This window comes from Aulostomus chinensis, chromosome 22 (genome assembly GCF_037954235.1).
Source record: "Aulostomus chinensis isolate RoL2024-O1b breed Wild chromosome 22, RoL_Achi_v1.0, whole genome shotgun sequence".
Lineage (NCBI taxonomy): Eukaryota > Metazoa > Chordata > Actinopteri > Syngnathiformes > Aulostomidae > Aulostomus > Aulostomus chinensis.
In genome coordinates, this window is record NC_141341.1 from 10,602,512 (window position 1) to 10,624,835 (window position 22,324).

Sequence of the window (22,324 nt, forward strand, 5' to 3'; positions counted from 1 at the left end):
CATCTCAAACGCACGATGGATTTTCCTGGCAGGCGTGCATACACACACACACACACACACACACACACACACACATTGCATAGGCACGCTAAAACGTGTACATGGAAGCGTCAAGCCAAAGATAGAATACATCAGCATCGTCCTTTACTATCATTTCTTTTTCTTCTTTCTCCAGTAATTCTGGCACACTTGCAGTGAATAAACCAAAATATGTTTATCTATTTGTGACAACTTTTTTATTATATATTTAATTTCTATTTCCTAGTTTCTGTGGACAGACGCACAACCAGATATACACCCACACATACCCCCCCACCCCCACCCCCTCTCTCACAGACACTCAGTCTCACAAACACAGAAAATCGAAATCACAAATCGGCTTAACTCTCCCTGACACGTCTGTGAATTAAGCCTTTCCGTTGCTCTCCCTTTCCCATTATAAAAGCATTGTCAGAGGCTGAAATCAGTAACAGGTAGCCCACAGCTCCTGCTGTTTCCCTCTCTCTCCTCTCTTTCCTCCCCTCTCCTTCTGTGTTTTTCTTCTTCTTTCTTTGTCTTCTTTAACTTTCTCACTCTTTGTCCCTCAGCTTCCCTCCCTCCTCTCCCTCTTCGCCTCTCCTCGCTCCCATCTTCCTCACGACCTCCATCAGCTCTCTACTTAATCATCTCTCTCTCCTGTCCTCGCCAAGATTTTCCACCTCTCCTCTGATTTCCTCTCTCTGGGGGGAGTACTGGGTATTTCCATTGTATACTTTTTAACTGCACTGCCTGTATTCCCTTGGATTCAAACATCATTTGAATATTAAACATTATAGCATGATTAATAACAATTCAGTTATACATTTGCATATAACAAGGACATGGGGTTCCCAAAACACATGTTTCTCTTGGACACGTATTGCTGAAAATACACAGTTTTTAATGCAGTACTTGTACAGACATGGGTTATACGGTGTTACTGCCACTGCTACCTCATCTTGTAGTACTATGTCAAAAGCTATTTGTGTTGCCTTTTTTCTACATATATGTTATGTACTTTAGTTTTGTTTTGTTTTCTTAAAAGCTAGCTGTTGATGCTGCTTTTGTGGACTAAAAAATGAGCTCAGACACAATGCCGAAGGTGAAAATAGTGAAAAAGAGATTTATGGAAGTTCATTTGCAATTCATCTTTTTTTCAATTGTTGCTGCTCACCAAAAAAAAATTAAAAATATCTTTAACCGATAAGGTGAACTTAAGAAAAACCTCTTCATACATTCAGCAGACATAAGACACACTGCAACATTTGCCTTTGTTTGGGGGAACTTTTCTTGCATTTACCTGGTAAATATTAATCAAATATTAAAACATTATTTAGTCTGTTTTTGTTCTCTTACTACTCAAGACTAATAGCTGGCTCTGTTGCTCTTACACGCTAACAGAAAACCAATTCTATCAGCTCGTTGCTAAAAAAAAAAAAAGTTTTAACAGTCCATGCAGCTCCACAGAGCTAAAGCCTGAAGGTAGAGACGTTCTCTTTAGGATATTCTGAGCGACTTCACACCGCACATAATGATTTTAACCATTGGTAAAGAAAGTATCAAGCAGATATGGATGATAGTATCTATAAGTTGAGGCACAGCTGAGTAATATCCATCCATTACACCTAGTTTCTGTCTGTTGTTGCGGAAGTAAAATTCCAGGGGAGGATCGCACGGAGATTGCATATTGAGTGGGAGAGGAGGAGGAGGAGGAGGAGGAGGAGGAGAGAGAGAGTTAGCTGTGTTCTGAATGCTGGGAGTAGACAAGCAGAGCGATTCTGACAGGCTGTGTCTGCACAGTTTGTTCTCCAATAGGCCCACACAGAGTTACCATGCACACGCTTTCACACACACACAAACACACACACACACGCCAGAATCCCCTATTTGTGTTGCATACTTATGTACACACACACACACACACACAGAATCTGTCAGTCTTTTTCACACTCATGCACGAATGCCGTCCCACACAGTGTGTTGCAGGCTTACCCACGAACACACACTCACACGCGCGCACACACACACACACACACACACACACACACACACACACTAAGCGAGGAGAGCCGCGAGCTGAGGGAAAGGGCTTGGTTTTGAACGCCTTCCTCCTGAGGCTTCAGTGCTGGGGAAATGGAGCTATCATGACAGGGAATGAAAGAGCAACAATGGTTTCATCACTTTCCCTCATGTTCCTCTGCGCCATGAAAAAGAAGCTTCTAGCATTCTCATCCACCCATTAGGGAAAACATGCCGCGTATTGCACCAGCAGGGGAGTGAGGAGGTAGGGAGGGCAAGAGAGAGAGAGAGAGACTGACACACAAGGCATCCTCTCTCAGCGATCAATGAACCGCACAAACCCATATTGTTGATACATCAGCAGCTGATATTGACCATTTTGATGGACCAACGACACTAGTGTGTATTGATTTCAAAAATGTCCCGTCGCTGTTTACTGACAGTTTCTTCTTCTCTGGTTTCTTCTCCTTCCCCTGCCGAGGCCCCACCCTTCCCTTCTCTCTCCCTCTCACGCCCTTCATTGCTTTTTATCTTTTTTTTTGGAAAATTCATCTCTTCACCAACTTCTCCTCCCATTTATGTCTCAGGCTCTACATTCCTTCAATCCTTTCTTCCAGAACCCTCAATTTCCTCCCCAGTCAATGTTCAACAAGTTTGATTTCTTGTCTTACATTTTTTCGAGTACAAAATAGCATTTTCAACCAACCTTAAAGTCAGGGTAGGCAATAATCAGTTGAAGACGTGAAGTATTCCAGTCTAAGTGGCTCCAAGTATGGTGTTTTGCATTTTTAGCAAGAAATCCCTCAAAATACACTGCAGATGCATGACAGAAGCTGTTTCAGGTTCAATTCCATGGGAAGTGGATGAGCATCTTCAGTCTTCAGTAGGACTTTGCTCATCACCGTGTTGGAAATACATGGAAATTTAAGTAGAATATTCTTGATAACACATGGCCTCAACTCACAAATACTTTGATTTTTTTTTTTTTTAGAAAAAGGTTGGTAGTTAGATTGTCCATGTGAATGTAGTCAGTGGGAGGGCTGGTCACGGGGAAGTTCTGGATCAGAATAAATGTGGAATCTCTCCTGTCGCCTCCTCCACCAGGGTGCAGTGATCACGCCAGCCATGGACCACACTATGTCCATGCAGCCTGCCAGCATGATGGGCCCTCTTACCCAGCAGATGAACCATCTGTCCCTGGGCACTACAGGAAGTGTGAGTACTTTACTTTAGCTACCCTGATAAAAGAATTTCAGACTTGATCCCGGCGCTGATCCACCCATGGAGGGTGGTGTCTGTTCCCACCATGTGCTCACAGCCGAGGGCTCTATGAGCAGCAGGAACTGCTCTGTGTGGTAGGTGGAGACACTGCTCACCTGCTAATCATCGGCATGCTTTGTGAAGGGAAACAGAATATAATCATCGCTGGCATTCTTACAGCCAGTCTATTGTCTCATCCATCTTTCAGCTGTTCCTTGAATGTTGGAACATTTTCTGCTGACGTTCATTTTGTAACAGCACTTTAGCGAACGTTGATTTGTGATTTGTTCATTTAGAGGATTTTTGTTTTTTTGCAAGCAGTTTACTGCAAAAATAACTTTATAACTGCCATTAAACTAAAACTTCACACACACACACACACACATACATATATATACATTCATATATATATATATATATATATATATATATACAGTATATATGTATATGTATGGATGTACGAGATAAATTACTGTGTTGTTTCTTGTTCTTGCATGTGATCTGAATTTATTTCAGAAATTGAAGCTAATTCCACACTAATTTATCCTTCCTTTGTACCCAGGGTCTCATACTGCTTGTCTAATACATGTTCATAGTTTTCCATTTCCCTGTATTGAAGTGATCATTGATACAGCAGGAGGATGAATTACAGACCTCTTATTTTGGGGAAACTGTGTTCTTTGACTTGATCAACAAAGTACACACTGGGTAAGACATGGATTTTACATTTAATTTCAGGAAAGCCGAACCGTCTGGCTGTCGCCACATGTGTTCTACCGTGGAGCTGCCATATCATTTCTTGTACACTGCATGCATTCACCACCAGACTTTGAAAAGAGCGTATTTTCTCCTCAAACAGATTTCCTGTGAAGCTTAAGAGTGCGATGGGCCATTCTGTTCCCTCCTTCCTCTCTGTCACCCTGTAATTTCTGTTTCTTTCTCACACATTCTGTCTCTCACTTGCTAAATCACACGTGAAATCTATCACTCCATCAGTTTTCTTCTATACAGGCACGCACACACACGCACACACACGCACACACACACGCACACACACAAATGCACACGCACACAAACACACACACACGTGCTTACAGTCACTGCCCCTAAACCAGGATCAAGTCATCTTAAAGGTGTCACACAGCTCTGAAGCCTGACTTCCTGCCCTAACCCTGCAGCCTGGGGGCAGGCAAGCAAGCAGCTTTGCTCCGGCACACCGTTTGATCACCCTGCGTTTGTGCCTATGATTGAAACAGTGCTGCATCGTACAGTTATCCATATGTTTCCAGGTGAGCTGTCAGCGACTGTGATGCCATGTTAGCTCTGTCAAGAATGACCCCTCCCTAATCTGCCCCAGCTGTGCTAACAGCCAGGATTAGAGGCAGGCTAATCTATGACGATGGCTTTTGATGTTTGAGGGGTTGTATTATAGGAGAAAGTGGGTTACGGCACCCTGTCTCCTTTCTTATTTGGAGTTTACTCTCTTTGCTTCTCCCCTTTCTGCCTGCTTAGCTTTCCTGAGGCGATGTGCTGTGTAGTCTAACTTCTCTACAGCTGAGCTGCACACACGGCATGCCACACTTGATCATCTCTGGGAGCTGAGACATGTTTCCTGTAAGGCCGATTCTGAAGCCAGATGTGAAAACCCTTTCATACTAACCGATAGCGAAAGCCGGTTAAAAGTAAGGTTAGTAGCCAGAATCTGTGACCATTCACGTCGTAAACATGGAGTGTGTGAGGAAAGGAACCCCTCTGTTGGTTAGCGGGCTCCTGTGATTTAGATCTCGCCAGCTTGGCTCTGTGTAGCAGGTGGAGCTGTAGAGGACTGAGGGATGGATCCGACTGAGCCCAGCCATGCATAACTTTACGCCTTAATAGAATTTAAAGAGGGTGAGGTATATAAAAAAATCACCCCATACGTACATTTTATACAAAGCTATAAAACTGTTTGTTTTTGCTGCAAATTGGACATTTTAACAAGGGGTCAATGGCCATTCTCTCACTTTGGGAGACGGCTGGGCAGCAGTGGTACAGCAGTTTTTGGTACGTCCGCTTTGGCGTCCTTTTCAGCCGCGGAGGTTGCTGCCTGGTAGTAAACTTGACTTGACACCATACATTCCTCCAGTATCCACGCCAGAGCACCTGCCATGAGCAGCTTCTCCAAAGTCAACAACCTAACCATGAATGCCTCTGGCTCCCGAAGGAGGAGCCACACCTCAGAATACTCTGGAACTTTCTGTGGCTGTTTGTGTGCGGCTGTGGCTTCCTTCTCCACTCCAAGAAAAGAACCAAATGTTCCCGGTCCACCCAGGCAGTGACACTGGTGTGGTGACCATGGCTTTCCGAGAAAACGGTGTTATTCTGCGTAGAGCGTGTGGATAGGCAGGGATAGGCCTGTCAGAGAGGAGTGGCAAGGAAGACTTCACCTAGCAGTGAGGAAGCTGTGGAATTAGACGGCTAAAACAGAAGTAGGAAGTGTTCTGTATTTTAAAAAGAACACCTCCGCTCACCCAGCTCAGTTCGATGTCTCTCTTTCCTAAACAACTTGATTACAGAATACTAAAGAACCTCAGGCCCACTGATTATGGATGGCAACACGGATGGCATAAACATGCCATCAATGCTCCTGGCTGATTTATTTTACTGGTGCATTCTGCTCTGTTACTGATTTATTTACCATCCTCAAACTCTCACCACTCAACTGGAGTGCATCTGTCACGCTTTGTTATGTGGACGTATATGTTCTCTCTTATTATTTGTGTCTGCACACGTGTCAGTGTCTACATTTGACTGACACGGTGTTTGACATGACAAGAGGTGACCTTCCCACTGTGTTCACCGTCCTATTCCTGTCATGGAGAACCAGGGTCTCTGTTGTCATGGTGACAGCGGTAATTGACAGCTCCCGTGTCCCAGTCCCTGATACGTGTGTAGCACTTTCCTCCATCATGGTGGCTGTTTGTGGTGAGAAGTGTGAGTACTGTATGTGATTCTGTACAGTGTAACCTTTACTTACCCTGGGAAAGTTCACTGAGCATGCTCCTGTAGCTTCACCATCAACCAATAGCACATGCTGACACTTGGGTGAGTCCCAGCACTGCTGAACAGAGGTCCTTGCAGGACCTTGAAAGAAATTGTTGAGGAAGCAATAAGGTTTTATAGCATCTTTTAATTTTATGTGTTTTGATGGCGAGTTTTCCCCCACTTGTATTAAATTTAATGTCCTGAATTTGAAATATGTCTTCTAAATGTAAAGTTTGTTTTGTGAATTTACAGACACAGTTATGTATTGTGAGTTACATACTCCGAAGTGCTTCAGCGTACAGTAGGCACCAGGCTCGTGGGTGCCGTCTGATTTTATTCATCTCACTAATAAAAACCAGAGTTGACCTGAAGTGTCGAGAGCAAAGTTGGGTTTCTTAACTTTACTTATATGACCAGTCCTTATTAAAGACATCCTTCTGATGAATTATCTGCACTTCCCCTCTGTGTTGCTTTTACGACTCTCAACTTTACTGTTTTATATAATGTCATTACTCTGATCAATCTTGTCATGAGCGGCAGAAGGCAGGAGCCTCCAGAAAAAAAAGAAAAAAAAAAGATAAACCTTAGATGATCTCCGAGATCAAACTTTCAACTTTGAAAGGTTCCACCCAGAATGAGTTTCCTTGTGAGAACCCCTCTATGTCACATGCCTGAACCATGTGAATCTTTAGCTGTGGAGTTTTAGATTGATTATTATGTTCTCCTTAAATTTATACTTTCGGTACTCTTTTTTTGTTTCAGCTGTTTCCTGGTTTGTTGTTTGCTTTTATTTAGAGTCGAGTGAGTTCTTGTTTTATTTTGAAATCCCTACACTGTTGTGTCTTTGTATGCTCTGTACATCCTGCTTTTGTCGGTTTCCTGCCTTCTTCAGCGAACGCCAAAGCGTCTGCGCTGTGAATCCGTCCTCGTGATCCACAGCCCTGTTCACAGTCTCCCTCATCCTATCAGCTCCTTCCCACCCTCCAGTTCGGTCGTCCCTCGGCAGCAACTTGTTCACCCCGCCTTGTTTTCATCGGTGATCCGTTCAGTTTCACTTAATTATGGAAAACTTTTAGTTCTACGCATTCTGCTTCCTTGTCATTCTCTGCGTTTGGGTTTTCCATCACCTGACTTTCTGTGGTTTAATGGTGGCATGTGGAACCCTCTCTGGGGGAGTGCTACTCACAACCTTTCAACTGTTTAAAGGTGCTAACAAGAACCCACCCACAGGGATTTACCCTTTGAATTTTAACTTAAAACCACCCCAGGGGTTCTAAGAACTGGGTTTCACATAAAACTCATCCCTAATAGGGCAAGATGGACATCATCCACCCGCTGTTGTTTAAACCTACAAAAAAGCGTTAATGTTAAGATTAAAATAGTCCAAGAAACAAAACAAAACAAAAGTTCTGGCATATACCAGGATGCCAGCATTGAGACTATTATTGATTGAAATAGTCGACTTTCAGCCTTGAAGTCTTAAGCTAGACTCTCGCATGCTGAACACATCAATCATCATAAATCCTTTGACTGTGACTTACACGGTGGTACACAGTAGGTTCGCTGCAGGCGCCGCAGGTTAAAAGGTACATTTCGCAGACAAAAACATCCAAACTTTGCTCAGTTTCTCCTGAGTGTGAGATAAAGGCTTTACAAGAAATTTGCAAAATTAGGCAACATGGCTCTGAGGCGGGGGTGGCCATCGAGTAACCGAAAGGGTTCAATCCTCGCTTCCCCTGAAGAACCTCACGACACACTCCTGAGCAAGATAGTGATCCCCCAGTTGATTGGCGTGCTGCTCCTCCTCCATCAGCATGTGAGTGTGTGTCTCGGGCAACGTTGTGAAGCACTTTGAGTCCCATTAAGCTAGAAAGGCACAATATAAATACAGGCAATTTACCACTTACAGTCCAATTAGCCTCATGACAAATACTGTGAAACTTATTTAAAATCACCCCAAATTTACAATACATGAAGGATAAAACCCTAACCCCAAGAGCATCACGCTGACGTGCGGCAGATATCAACAAAACACGGAAGGACAAAGGGAAATTTACGCTGATTCCTAAACAGCATATTTAAAATTTTTTAGAGTCATGAGGCTTAAAATGGCACAAATGAATTTAAAGAAGCGATTTAAAAGATGACACTGATTTTGCCAGTATAAATCCCCTCAAGCAGAGTGTTAACAAAGCCTAGGGGCCAAGATATGGAGGCTTTTTCCTGGTGATGTGGTGCAGCAGCACTGTAATTCACAACTACTGGTGTGCAGCTCCAATAGTTCCCATCATGTTGCAGCCCCACAGCCAAGATCAATAGTCATCAGAGCCCATCCCCACACTGCTCGGCCATTAATAACCTACACTGAGTAGCTGGATTCTCTTGCCTTGACCAACTGTTATCCTCCACCTTGCAGACATTGCGATGGAACAGCATGTCATCGCAGATGGGATAAATGTGGAGACTGACAGAGGGCTGGATGATTTATTTCAACATGCTAACGGGTTCCGCTTCACTCCAACAGAGCCACAACTACAATCTAGGGAGATTGTGTTCTTGTTAACATGAAAACGGAACTCCGATATCTAAACTGCACCAGCTGATAAAAATGTTGCCCAAACCACAGTGATGGCAAAACAAGATGTTTATGCGGTTTGATTTTATTCTGTATTTATAGGTTCATATCATACAAAGTGACAGGAGAGAAGAGTCTATTCAGCAGCCTCGTTAAAGAGCTATTCAGGCCTCACGTTCATCAAACATACACACACACACACACACACACGCACACCATCTGCTTCAGGCTCAGGTGTGTGTAATTGTGTGTGCATACACATATGTGTGTGTGACCGTTTGTGTGTGTCTCCACGCGTGAAACACCATTTATTGCCAATTAGGGATGCTTTATATCACCCAAACTTGTCCCCTGACTATGGACAGGGAAGTGTTGAGATTGGACAAAATCATCTTTATCACCATAGCAACCTATTTTACTGTAACCAGGCTTTGACAAGCACTGAGCCACAGCAGCAACTGCACAAATATGCCCCGCTCAACCTGCCACATTAAATAGGTTAACTAATGGTTATGGTACAGTGGGGGGGGCTTATTACAGTTGCCTTTTAATGCTAATTCAAATTCCGTTTGCAGTCCTGCAGCCAAATATAACATTTCAAATGGACAGTCTCCCTTTGACAGGGAGATTTTGATATTGCTAATTATCTCCTGCTTCCCTTCATTTGCTTTCATGCAGCCCTCACAGGTGAGTTGGCTGAATAAGTAAACGGGCAGGAGAGGTGAAGACAAGAAGTCCTAGGAAGATTGGTATGCATGGTTGTGATTCACCAGGGAGAAGGTCACTTCAACAATCTCATAGGCCCTTTTAGACCATAGCAGGATGGAGGGGTGGGGGGTGACAGCAAGGTGAGCTGGAAGGAGGGATGACACACAGAGAGGTAATGTGGTAATGTGTCAGGAAGTCAGGATATGCCAACTCACCCTGCTCAGAGTGTGACAGGCCTGAAGGTGTGTTAACCTTAAATTCTCACTCGCAGACCCACACAGTGACATTCACATACAAACACATACTAACATCCATCGCAGGGCATCCTCCTGGCCATGTGTAGCTATGGTGGGGGAGTTAATCACCCATGTCCATGGCCTTTAGCTGCTCTCATTAGCAGTGAGCGGTGGAGCCGTACCCGATCCATTAGCAACGCTGCCGGTAATGACACTTCACCGGCACTGCCGGGCCCACAGCCAAGAAAGGTTCTGCAGCCCGGCACAGCCCCTCCATTACTGCCTCCGACAGCGTAGTTTCGCCACACTTCTTAGTACTGGCAGGGGGACTGAGAGGTGAAGGAAAAAATATGACAGCAAGAAAGGAATTGTACTTCCTTTTTTTGCTTGGTCCGGAAAAGCAGCAGGAAGACGAGGAGAGGCAGCCTGGCGGCTTTTATCTGGGATCACATCCGCTGGCGCTGTACTGCAGCATTATCATTCCAAGCCTCTTTGTCTTTGTCTCTCTCTCTCTCTCTCCCTCCCTGTCACACTCACAGACATTCATTCAGGCTTACATGTACAAGCACCATACACAGCAGGAAACCACATACATGCACAGTTAGACAGACACTACTGATAAGTTTTCCTTTATGCACAGGCATGTGCTAATTACAAAGACTCAAACACACACACAGGCAAATCAGTGTGCTTGCCACAACATACACACACGCACACATACTTGTATGCAAAGCGAGTGACAGAAAAAACCTGACACAAAGAGTGGTGTCCTCATTCATATTTCATGTGAAAGCCCTGTGGCTGTCATGTAACCAAACCTGTGTCACATCTGTAAAATGGCCATCATGGAGCGAGCTAACACCCAGTTAAAAGCCAGGGCAGGCATGACTAAAGGAAAATAGGCCACAGGCAAGGACCTCCTGCCTCCTCTCTCTCACTCTCCTTCATTCCCTTTAGCCTCTTTTTTTAGTTTTTTTTATCTTCTTCTCAGTTGTAGCCTGATGCATTTGCCTGCCTGTGAAGTCCTGATGGAACAGCAGGACACTTCTTCTTCTTCCTCTTCTCCTCCTCCTCCTCCTCCTTCTCCGCTGTTTACCTCACATACTCTCTTCTGCTTTGCCCTGCTCTGTGGAGTGTGCACTAATATTCATTTAGCGCCCTCCAAAGGATGCTGGAGGCACAGCACCCCCTGTTCCCACTCAGTTTATGCACAGAGCGAAAGGGTAACTTTGTCCTCTTGGTCAGTGATCTTATTATATGTGTGTGCTGCAGATGTGTGTGCGTGTGTGTGTGTGTGTGTGTGTGTGTGTCTCGTGGTTTTTGATGTGTGTGTGACTCTTATTGATGTTTCAGTACATGACTGCTGCTGCCGCTGCGGCGCCTATGCAAGGGACCTACATTCCCCAGTACACTCCTGTGCCTCCAACAGCCGTCCCTGTCGAAGTAAGACCCACCAACACACTGTAAAACAAAATCAGTTGATGTTCACCCACAAGCAGCTGCTAACCTATTTTTAAATGTGCTCAGCAGAACTAAACATTCATTAAATAGATATATCACCTTTGAAAAGCACTATAAATTGCTTTTATGCTCCAAACAAATGGCCTTGCACTGTCAATGAAAACTGCAAGCAAAGCAAGGATGGCTCAGAAGTTTTATAGTATTTGGGAAATACATTTGAATTGCAATGCAGACTTTATCACTTCTTCAGCAGCTGTCTGAGCCCTTGGCAGGTCGTATAGTCCAAGCTGAGAAATCTTGAAGGTGGAAAGCTGGTTGGTTGGTAGGTAGACCAGAGAGGAGAGCGGGCTGGCTGTCTGGAGACTGACAGTACGTGTGTATTTTGATGGACTATCAGTCGTGTATCAGATGACAGGAGCTGAAGTGAGACACAGTGCCAGCAGTGCTCTCTCCCCCTCTCTCTCTCTCTCGCTCTGCCCACAGCCAGTTCAAGCTGGTACTGTAGGTAGCTGGAACACACACATCTGTCAGCCACAGAGGTCTGGTTAGCCCACCAGCCACAGACAATGACAGTTTCCCCTGACAGCCGCATTAGTTTCTCCCCTCTTCTCAGTAAGTCGCCGGCTTCCAGGAGGGCGACATGGGAGAGAGATGTAAATGTAGAGTCGCCCAGGGCGCCTCTTAACCGTTTCATACTCACCAGTGTCCTCTCAATACATCAGCAGCCGGGTGTGCATCGCAAAGGAAACAAAAGTCAGGGCGGGCAACAAAAGAAGAATCCCTCAAACGTCTACACTCATGTAATGGTAACAACAGTACTGAGGAGATGTTGATAAAGTTTCCGTGCTGAGTGTTTTTCTTGGTGTGTGTTGTCAGGGAGTGGTGACAGACGCCTCCCCCCAGACAGTGGCACCCTCATCACAGGAGGTGGCTGGCCAGCAGCAACAGATCCAGGTCGACAGCAGTGCCGACCATGTTCCTGCTTTCTCGTACCAGTCCAAGTAAGTCAAAGAGTGATGCGGGGCTGTCATTATCAACAGCATTCGAAATAAATACCTCATACAAGCGCTGGAGGTAGGTTATATCACACATTAGGAGATGTAATAAATGGTTTTGCTTTCTACAAATGTTCCAAATCAATAAACACAACTGCTTTACTGTCCTATTTGTGTTGTTTTTGAAATCTGATTTTAAAAATGTGATGAAATTAAAGTATATCGGCCAATGACAGACATTCCTGTGAGGGTACTTCACCATTCATTTCTCAATGAAAGCTCCCCTCCAGACAGGAGGAAATAGTGATTGGATAGAAACTACCTCTTCTCCTTCTCCATAATTAAACAAGAAATCCCGTATTGCAGTTCTGCGCCAGCGTGATGAATCCCTGTCACATTGACCTTGACCTTTGTCCAATGAAATCTTTTCACTTCATCCTCCAGTTCCAGTGGGTGTTTGTGCAAAATTTGAAGAATTTCCCTCAAGGCGTTCCTGAAATATCTGAACAACTTGAAAACGTGATGCTTCCAGCCTTCTGTTGTCACTGGTGCAGAAGCTTAAAAACCCAGAATCTCTGAATATGTATATATAATATAATAATATAATATTCTACAGTTTAAAGTCCATGTGCACCGATGCTAAACAGATGATTTTTCTTATTTTAGGATGGGAGATGTTGCACCTGTCTTATTCTCATAGGTGTCCCTGAACCCAGAGATTCTAGCACAGCACCAGTGAAGCTCTGGTCAGCTGGGGTCATCGGAAACAGAGAGCCTCTAAATGCTGCAGATGTCCAGCATTTAGAGGCCGCTTGACACCAGACGTCGCCTCCTTTTATTTAAATGCTCATTGTCTCCCACCAGTTGCTCGTAACACCTACAGAAAGCTGCCGAAGGGCCCGCTGAACAAAACCACTTCAGCTGTGGTCTGGTGAAATGTTCCTGTTACACTCGGCCACTCGTTGACCTCACGCTCTTCACTCTCACTAGTGAACAAGACCCTGAGATGGTTTAAACTCCTTCAGCTGCACAAAGCAATGTTCCATCAGGGAACCATGACATCTGAAAAGCCCCAGCTCCACTTCACGCGGTTAATATGAGGACACGGCGCTTCCTTCAGTTATATAAGCAATGAATGGCTCACATCAGTGGCCCCACATCCCCAGCTCCCACACAACAAGGCATCTAATCTAGATGGATATGGGCCTAAGCCTCCTTCTCGTTCACAAAACAAATGTAGGAGGGTTGTGCATGACGCCTGCCCTGAGGTTGCAACCCAGTCGGTCAGGTTTGGGAGTTCCTCCATGTCCTGAGGGACAGGGCTTGTGGAGACCACCTGGGCCCAAGCAAAGCTCCCTTGGTCTAAATTGTCTGAGACTTTGACAGACCTTCTTTCAGTCTATTTCCATGCCTGCCCACCCCACCCTCCAAACAACTTTGGTACCCAGGTTTTTCTGCAGCCACTGAGGCACCACACCTCTAACCTTCCTGCACCTGCTTCATGAGACCCCCTGGATAATCAAGCGATCCTCCTGGTTGTAGCTCCTAGCAGCCACCTCCACAATGGAGGCTTTGTACACAGCCCACTCAGATCCCATGACCCCATGACCTCCCTGGGGATGCAAGAGAAAATCCTTTGGAGGTGGGAGGTGAGGACCTTGTGGACCCTCATCTGCACTTGCCTTTGAGTTTAGCTGGTCTGTGTGCAGACACCCCCGCCACCTGAGCCTAATCACTTCAGTGCAGTACGTCACAAACAGGGTTTTCCCTTTGAAGGTAAAAATAACCGGTGTGGAAATGCCCCGCTGGTGAAATTCATGGTGAACTGAAGTGAAAATGTACTACATCTAATTTATGAGAAAGGCTGGCAAATATCCTTGTTGAGTGGCTTCACAAAGAACACAAATATCAAAATAAGAGTACAAAGGGATGAACGGTCATGATAAAAAAAAAGAGCCAAATTATTTCTGGCGGTTATTGTCATTCGCTCATCATCATTTTGGCAGCTTTTCTGACCTGATCAGCACTGCTGAGCAGGCTTCAGACTTCTGACTGCAGGGCTGTCAGCTCTATTGCTTTTTGTATTTGTAATATTGTGCTTTGATTACATCTCTCTCTCTCTCTCTCTTTCTCTCTCTCACTCTCTTTCATCAGATAGCGACGGCCTGAGAGAATGTTCCTGTGACAGCGTTGCCTTGAGACAGAAGGTGGCTGCACTGTGAATGTGAGGGAAAGAGAAAAGAAAGAGATTGCTTCCAGATTGCCCAGGCACCAAAAAAAAAAAGACTCTTTTTTCATTTCCTACCTGGCCAATGAGAAAAAAAAAAAGCAGGGAGGAAGCAAAGAGTGCTGAGGAAGGGGATGGGGAAATTGCAGGGCACAGTGCAAAGAAGTGAAATTGTTTAGTCTGGGAACCTGCCTAAAGGGCTGGGCTGAAGCTAGGAAAGTTTCTCAAAGAAAATTCTCAACCAATTAAAAAAAAAAAATACAAAGAAAATACAAAATAATTTAAAAAAAAAAAGATTGAATGCGAAGGTAGGTGATGAAGTTTATTTTGTAATTAGAAAAGGGGAAGTTTGAGATACACACAGAGATTGTCTTCCTCAGATATTAAGCTACGTTTTCTTTTCAATATTTTTTATGTTCTAGTGTTAAATTTTAGTTTTCTAGATATATTTGAAAACGTGTTTTTTTGTTTTTTTTTTTGGTTTTGTTTTTATTTTTTGGTTTTTTGTTTTTTTTTTTCTTTCTTGAATCTTCATGGCCTTAATTTGAAGGGCGCCAGAAACTTTTTACAGAGTTTAAAGTCTGACGTCTGGTTGGGACAATTAAAAAAAAAAAAAGGAAAAAAAAAAAGGAAAAAAAAAAGCAAACATGATCCGTTTCTTGGACCACGTCGGAGGGTACAAGACACTGGATGAGTCGTTCTAAAGAGGAAAAAAAAGAATCTATCACATAAGCTGTACAGATTTAATAGAGAAGAGCTTTTTTTCTTTTCTTCATTAGAAGAAAACTTTGATAAATATTATGTCAGAGGTAACTAAATGTCAGAAGAAAACGAAAAATGTCTGTTGGGGCGGGGCGGGGGGGGCGGGGTGGGAGCCTGTGGGGGAAGCTTTGAAGAGACTTTTCACAATGAGGAAAAAAAGAAAAACATAAGAAAACATGCTGCATTCTGGATGCAGTCTGTTGCAAATGCTGAACTTGTTTTTTATTATCATAATTATTATTTTACAAGGCAAAGTTGCTGTCAATGACATTAGTGCTTTTTATCTGCCACATTTTACCTTTTTTATGAGCTTTAAGATGTTTTTAGCCCGCTTTGCTTGTCACACTGCAAAAAGTTGAAAAAAATGGAGAAAAAAGCATAAAACCAACAAAAAACTGAGAAAAATCTGGCAGTGAAACAAAAACAGTAGATACAGTAGGAGCTTACGGTTTAAATCAATCAGTGCAAAAGCAATAGAAGAAATTGTTGACAATTTCTGTAGTCTTTCCTAGTTGTGGATCAAATGCAGCCCAAGGATGGCCATTTTTATACCAAAGATGAAGAGACACTCTGAACCAGAGGTTGTTTGGTTTTGTTTTTGTTTTCCTTTCCATTTTTCAGTTTGATTTTCTTGTTGTTGATGTTGATGTTGTTGTTGTTGATGTTAATGTTGATATTGTTGTTGTTGTTGTTGCTGTTGTCGTTGTTGTTTTTTTGTTTTTTTTTGTTTTTGTTTTGTTTTTTTCTTGTTGTTTTTTGACCTTGATGGCCGGACCAGTCCTTACTATCCTTCTTAACATCTTCTGTTCACCGTATTTTTTTTTAAAGCTCATTTACCACGGTTGACCGAGTTTTCACACATGCGCACACGAACACACACACGCGCACACACACACACACACACACACACACACACACACACACACACACACTCTCTCTCTCTCTCACACTCATACACATCGAGCAGTATTTAAAATGTGTGATGCAACCAGTGGCAGTTCTACCTGAGGTCCTGTTATTATCTGTTCATTTCTTCAAATGTGTCATCACTTTCCAGATGCATGGATGCATTCCACCTCTCTCTCTCTCTCTCTCACTCTCTCTCTTTCTCTCTCTCTCTTTCTCTCTCTCACTCTCTCTCTTTCTCTCTCTCTCTTTCTCTCTCTCACTCTCTCTCTCTCTCTCTCTCTCACACTCAGATCCTGCAGGGAAAATTTAAGATAACAGACTGGGGAATGTAACTCCCATCATGTGATCATCGATAACACTGCTTCCATCCTCCATATTTGCTTTCTAACTCAACACAACAAACTTTCTGAACTTCACTGCTAAAACTCTCCTTAGTTGGACTCTGTTCTTGTCACCTTTTGACTAAATTGCTCAGAATACCAAGTGAGTGTTGTTCACTGCAAGCTGTCTGACAGGTAAGTTGCCACTAATAGAGAAACAAAACCTGGCATTTAAACTTTGATCAGTGATTGCATGAACTTTACAGCACGTGGACTAAAATGTGTGGCAGCTGTCTCATATTAATTCGAAGGAAGTAGTGACATATATACGGAAGCTCAGGAGGGCCACGCTCATTGTTGCTTTTTTAACACCGTCATGTTCGTGAGTTGATCAATGCAAGAAATATACGCAATTTCTCATGAGATCGGTTCAGTTTATCTCATTTTTCTCAAGTAAATGAAGCTTCGTTTCCTAATACTTCTACTAATCCTCATAAATAAATAATAATGTCATTGATAAGTGTTCTCTTGACGTAATGTTACTTATTACCTCAAGAATGCAAACTTTGTTCTGTTTTCTGGAAATAAAAAAGGTATTTTTCTCAGTATCTTGTCAACTATTCATATTTCCTAAAAAAAAATATATATATATATATATATATATATATATATATATATATATATATATAACATTCATGGCTGTTCTCAGCTTCTGTACATTTTTTGGGAAATATGCTTGTTAGCTCTTTTCCCCCAAGAGTTTGGCGAGAAGATTGATGTCACTCTCATGCTAGTTTAACATGGCGCAGGACTGGAAATGAGTGCAAACAGATGGATCAGTATTGAATTTTGCCTACCAGCACCTCTAAAGCCGAGTTATTAACACATTACACTTCCAGTTCTTTCTGATTGATGCTCTGCAGGCTTGTCTGACCGGGACTTATCGTTCTGGATATTTTAATTTAAAAAAAACCTCTGAACTGAAGTATTTCTGCCTTCTTTACTCACCTTGGCACGACAACTTTACTTTGTGAGCCCTCTCTATCATAAATGAGACATCAACAGGATGTGAGAGAAATGCGTTAATAAGCTTGAAACCCTCTGCTCATACAGGCGGGGAAGGTCAGCGCACCTCGACCTGCCGCTGAGTGTCAGTTACACCCCTCCTTGTCCCAATTTGTTGCACAAACAACCCGTCTGGCGTCATCCGGCCTCTCTGTGTCCCTGAGCTGCGTGAGCTTCCAGTGACTCCATCACTGAGGACTGCCCCAAGATTGCCTGCAGGACGATGGTCATTACAGCAGCACAGTGTGCGCGTGTGTGTGTGTGTGTGTGTGTGTGTGTGTGTGTATGTCAGTCGGCCACGTTCCCCACCCACAGTGCTGCTGCAGCACTAAAAAGAGCCTGTTTTTGCCTGCCTGGATGGCACCATTAATGTGCCATGGCCGAGCATGGCTCCTTTGCTCTCATTTTCTCTCGCTGTCATTCTCTCCCTCTTCCCCCTCTCTCATGCTCTCGCTGAGCTTTCTTCTCTTTATTGGATGGTGCAGAAGCAGAACCACAAACCAATTTCAGTCACTCTCGCAATGAGGCTCGACGGGCCCAATTTGTCTCCCTTCGGGGCAATAGGATCCACTCCAGTGTCCCTCAAAATACCCATTTCTTCCAGACTGAGAGGGAGCTTTTTGTTTGGTGACAATTGCAATTGAGCTCTGGTACTTCCTGTGACTCATTCAAATCTAAGTCCCGTGCTGCTGTGCTGCATTTTCGAAAATGTTGTGCACATTACATGCTTAGCGATGCTATGATGCGTGGCAATGTTTGCAAGCAACAATCAGATTGTATATTTGAGTGCCTTTTAACAAAGCTTCCAAATGATTCCATGTTATCTGTGTGATAGTTTGAAAAAAACAAAGCAAAGCACACAAAGGAGCTTGCTAAAGAAATACTATCAGAGCTTCTATGGTGCTAATGAGGAAGCTGTGTCGGGCTTGTGCCTTCGCTGATCTCCGTGACGAGCTGTTGATGATTCGGTCACTCTTAACTGACGCAGCAGAAACAGGCACACGGGTTCTTGCGGTGAAGCCATACATTTCCCTCAGTCGGTGTTCATCCATAAGCTAACCACACGTCCTCCACTCACCAACACTGGTCAAAAGCCAAATGAGTCACTCAGAACTGTCTCTCAATGACGGTTCAGCTGTTTATTGTCAAATAGAATCAACACCTGCTTTTTTTCTCCCCTCGTCCAATCAGTCACTCATCACTTCCTCGCGCAGGATGTGATGCGTTTTTATCTCAACTCATGGGTTTTGTCAGTTAATACCCGACACGTTTGGTTTTAGCGTCCCAGCACGTAGTCATTGTTGTTTTATTAGCTCAACATTATGAGTCATTTTTGGTGTCAAACAACTGAGCCTCTACATTTTAGCTGTACCAAGTTTAAGCTAGCGTGTGTGTGTGTGTGTGCGTGCGCGCGTGTGTGTGAGCACGTGAGAAGTTTTAATGGTCAGTTTGAACTAGTCTATGAATACGGAGAAACTGTACAACCGTGTTCCCCAGATATCTATAAGCTTAATAATGCAGGAGTTCAGGCGTTCTGACAAATGGCCTGAGATTCAGTGGTGATGGCATTATGGGAAATAGGATTACAAATAGCTCACCATGATGGAAAAATGCACAACAAAGAACATCGTCTCCATCTCGCTAATGGAGGAAGAAAAAGAGGCAGGTGTTTGCACCTGCTGGATAGTAGCGATATTTCACACAGGCCTTAAAGATTGCCTGACTCAACAAACAGAAATGGCTTTTTTCGGAGTAGCACAATGGCATAAATGTACCTTTTCAGAATACCAATACCTCCGTCAAACTTTACAAAGGGCATGCCTGTGATTTTAAGTAGGCTGTTGCAGCAACACTCAGACCAGGAGCTCCACAAAGAGGTACTCGTTAGTAGAGGGAGGTCATGTTGAAAGCTATTTTCTCACATGACCTGAGATTGTCCGTGTCAGACACACTCACACCTACTGCAATGACTCTGTTGGGTTTTGGCGGTTTAGGGTGGCGCCTTTGTAGAGCAGCAGAAGATGCGATAAGAATGTTTCTCATTACGGATTCATAATTCAATCATGAGGGGAAAAATCTGTCTGATTTCTCTGATGATTTGTGTAGCGGCTCTACTAGAAAGACTCAGGGTTAGTTTTACTGGGGAGAGCGAGGTGGCCCCCTGAGACTTTAAACAAATAAAATAAAACACCACATTTCGGAATGTTCGTCCGCATGGCGAGATCATCGGCGCTCTGCTCACGCGCGCAGCTCCCATTTAATAACCGGGCCAACTGGTTTACGTCCCATCAGATCGAGTGCAGATCAGCTGAGGTTCTGGGAGGACACTCATTTATTAAACACACGTACTTCCTCTCACCATCACACACTATCTCTCTTTTACAGTCCATTTTCTTTTGTTCCTCAGTTGTGTTTGCTTCCAGCACTCTGCCCGCCATCCTTTCGTCTCAATTACATCATTCCTTTTTCTTTGCAAAATAGTCAAATTTGCAGTTCTTTCATGACTTGTGTAGACCTTCTTCTAAAGTTTTCTTCATTTCGCCAAATTTGCACGCTAAGTCTTTGTAGACATCAAGTCGTATTAATTTACAAGTTTCACACAAGAAAAACAACACAAAAAAAACCCAATTTGTTTGAAACTGGCAGACGATGACGAGTGAATCGAGCGTGAGCAGTACCTGTCCTCGGTTTGTCCTTCATTCCTGCTGAGGTCTCTCAGGAGTATTTTTATCTCCTACTACAGTGCCGGTTTATGTATTAAAAAAAAACCAACAACAACAAAAGTTGATGCAATCATATGTTGTTCATTTAGTGCGACTTCAAAGGTTATTGTGAGATTTATCTGACAGAAAGTCTCAGCTGCAGTAAATGACACTCACTTTTTGGAAGTAAAATGAAAGGTTTGTTACCTGGGGAGTGATGGTTACATTCCCTGTCTTTTCCCGTCACTCACTCCTGACCCCGGATCTGACCTTCTCCCTGGACCTACCTGCTCTTAGATCGACAGATTGTACCTACATCCTGGTTTTTCAAGGCAAGGTGCTCACACGACTGCCTTTTTTGTCGTTGTTGTCGTCCTTTTCTCAATCCGTCCCTCACTCATTTCTCTCACCATCGCTGCCGCCATCCTTTTATGAAGTGACGCTTGCACACACATCATTAGATGTACTATATGTCATAGTGGCTTGTGGCGGAGCTCTTGTAGATTCACCCTTTTGTGAACGGAGATGAAGCCATTCCATATTGATTCCGGTGTGTTAGTAAAACAGTAGTTCAGAGTTACTCTTGCAGCCTGTCTCTCAGTGTAAAGGAGAACTGTGGCTCAATAACTCATCACAGACCAGCACAACACACACACACACACACACACACACACACACACACACAAACTCCACACACATAATGCAGTGGGAAAATTGCTCAAGCTACCCCCCACATGAGCGGAGGCCCTGTGCTTTTTAATTGATGCTTCGGTCCACCTTTGATGAGAGCTATTGATTGGCCACACAACCCCAGGAGCGCATCCAACTAGCACACACCCCTCGATGAGTTCAAACAGCTCCCTGAGAAACACAACAACCACCAGGAAATGGCAGACTAAATAGTTTATATATAGCCAGCGCAGAGAGCGCACAAGGCAAGGGATGCATTTTCCAGATAAAGAAGAAATATTTATTAGGACAGCAGAGCGGTTTTTAATTTTTTTTTAAATTGTGTTTGTTTTCTCTCTTATTTTTTAGGGGGGGGGGGTTGTTTTTTGTTTGTTTTTCACTTTTCTTTCGTTTCAGCACCGAGGAGGACATGGTCATGACTCGCACACGCTGCACAGTGTGTGTTATCTTTGAGAAACTGTCTGTACATCTGTGGATGTGAGGATTTTGACTTGGTTTTTATGAGTTGTTTTTTCTCTCTCTCTCTCTCTCCCTCTCTCTCTCTCTCTCTCTCTCTCTCTCTCTCTCTCTCTCTCTGATGAAGCTTTCAATAAAAAAAATTGTGGAAAAATGTGCCAAAGAGTGCTGTTATCTTTCAATCTGCATAGCAAATGTTTGTGTGTGTCATCACAGCGAGCTGTTTTCCTCCAGCCATTATTACAGAAGCATTTATTATGCAGCCAGCGTTCTCCAAGGAACACACAGCACGCAGACACAAGCACCGTCTTCTCCTTTGCCTATTATCTATATGACTAAATTGCAGCAGAAGAAAGAGGAAGCCCTTCTATTATCACGGCACCTGCTGCGCATTGACCTTGGGTCCTCTCATAATTACAGCTTTCGCAAATGGAGCTAATACCTCTCGATGGGATCCCCCACCGCCCACCCCACCCCCCATCACAGCTCACACACACTTGATTGGGCGTAAAGTGGTCATAATCAAAGATGGAGGAGCCTGCTGGAGGAAAAAGTGGATCGATGACAATCAATCTTCCTCTTCACTCTCATTTAGGCCCAATCAATTGCTGTCCTTGTCACCTCCTAGGGACGCCTGTACTGTCGATAGCACGGCTCTACTGACTGAGATGTCTCCGCAAGATCAAGGCAACAAGGCTGCTCCCCCATGACAGAGGATGTCTTAATAGAGAACAATCGACTGCTTGGATTGAGTGTGTCTGTGTGTGTACATGCATTCTCAAATGCACATGATGAGTTACAGCTTCCTGATTTTTTAATTTACGGAAGTATCTGACAGAGATAACTCTGTCTGGTACATTTACGGCTATTTTAGAACATTTTACCACTCTGAGAACC

The 22,324-nt window shown here is 43.7% G+C and overlaps 1 protein-coding gene across 4 annotated transcripts in view; it reads left to right on the forward strand.

The window, feature by feature from the left end:
* The window catches only part of LOC147240719 (RNA-binding motif, single-stranded-interacting protein 3), a 287,130-nt gene extending 265,547 nt beyond the window's left edge, over positions 1–21,583 (forward strand). For 2 of the 4 annotated variants that reach the window (XM_086194098.1, XM_086194099.1), the window contains 4 exons: positions 3,142–3,252; positions 11,194–11,283; positions 12,178–12,302; positions 14,451–21,583. In XM_086194098.1, the coding sequence (XP_086050224.1) occupies positions 3,142–3,252; positions 11,194–11,283; positions 12,178–12,302; positions 14,451–14,454 (330 nt within the window). In that variant the 3' untranslated portion in view covers positions 14,455–21,583. Of the gene's footprint in view, positions 1–3,141; positions 3,253–11,193; positions 11,284–12,177; positions 12,307–14,450 lie in introns of those variants that run through there. The other 2 variants (XM_086194100.1, XM_086194101.1) reach the window with 1 other exon arrangement.
* The last annotated feature ends 741 nt before the right edge of the window (positions 21,584–22,324 follow it).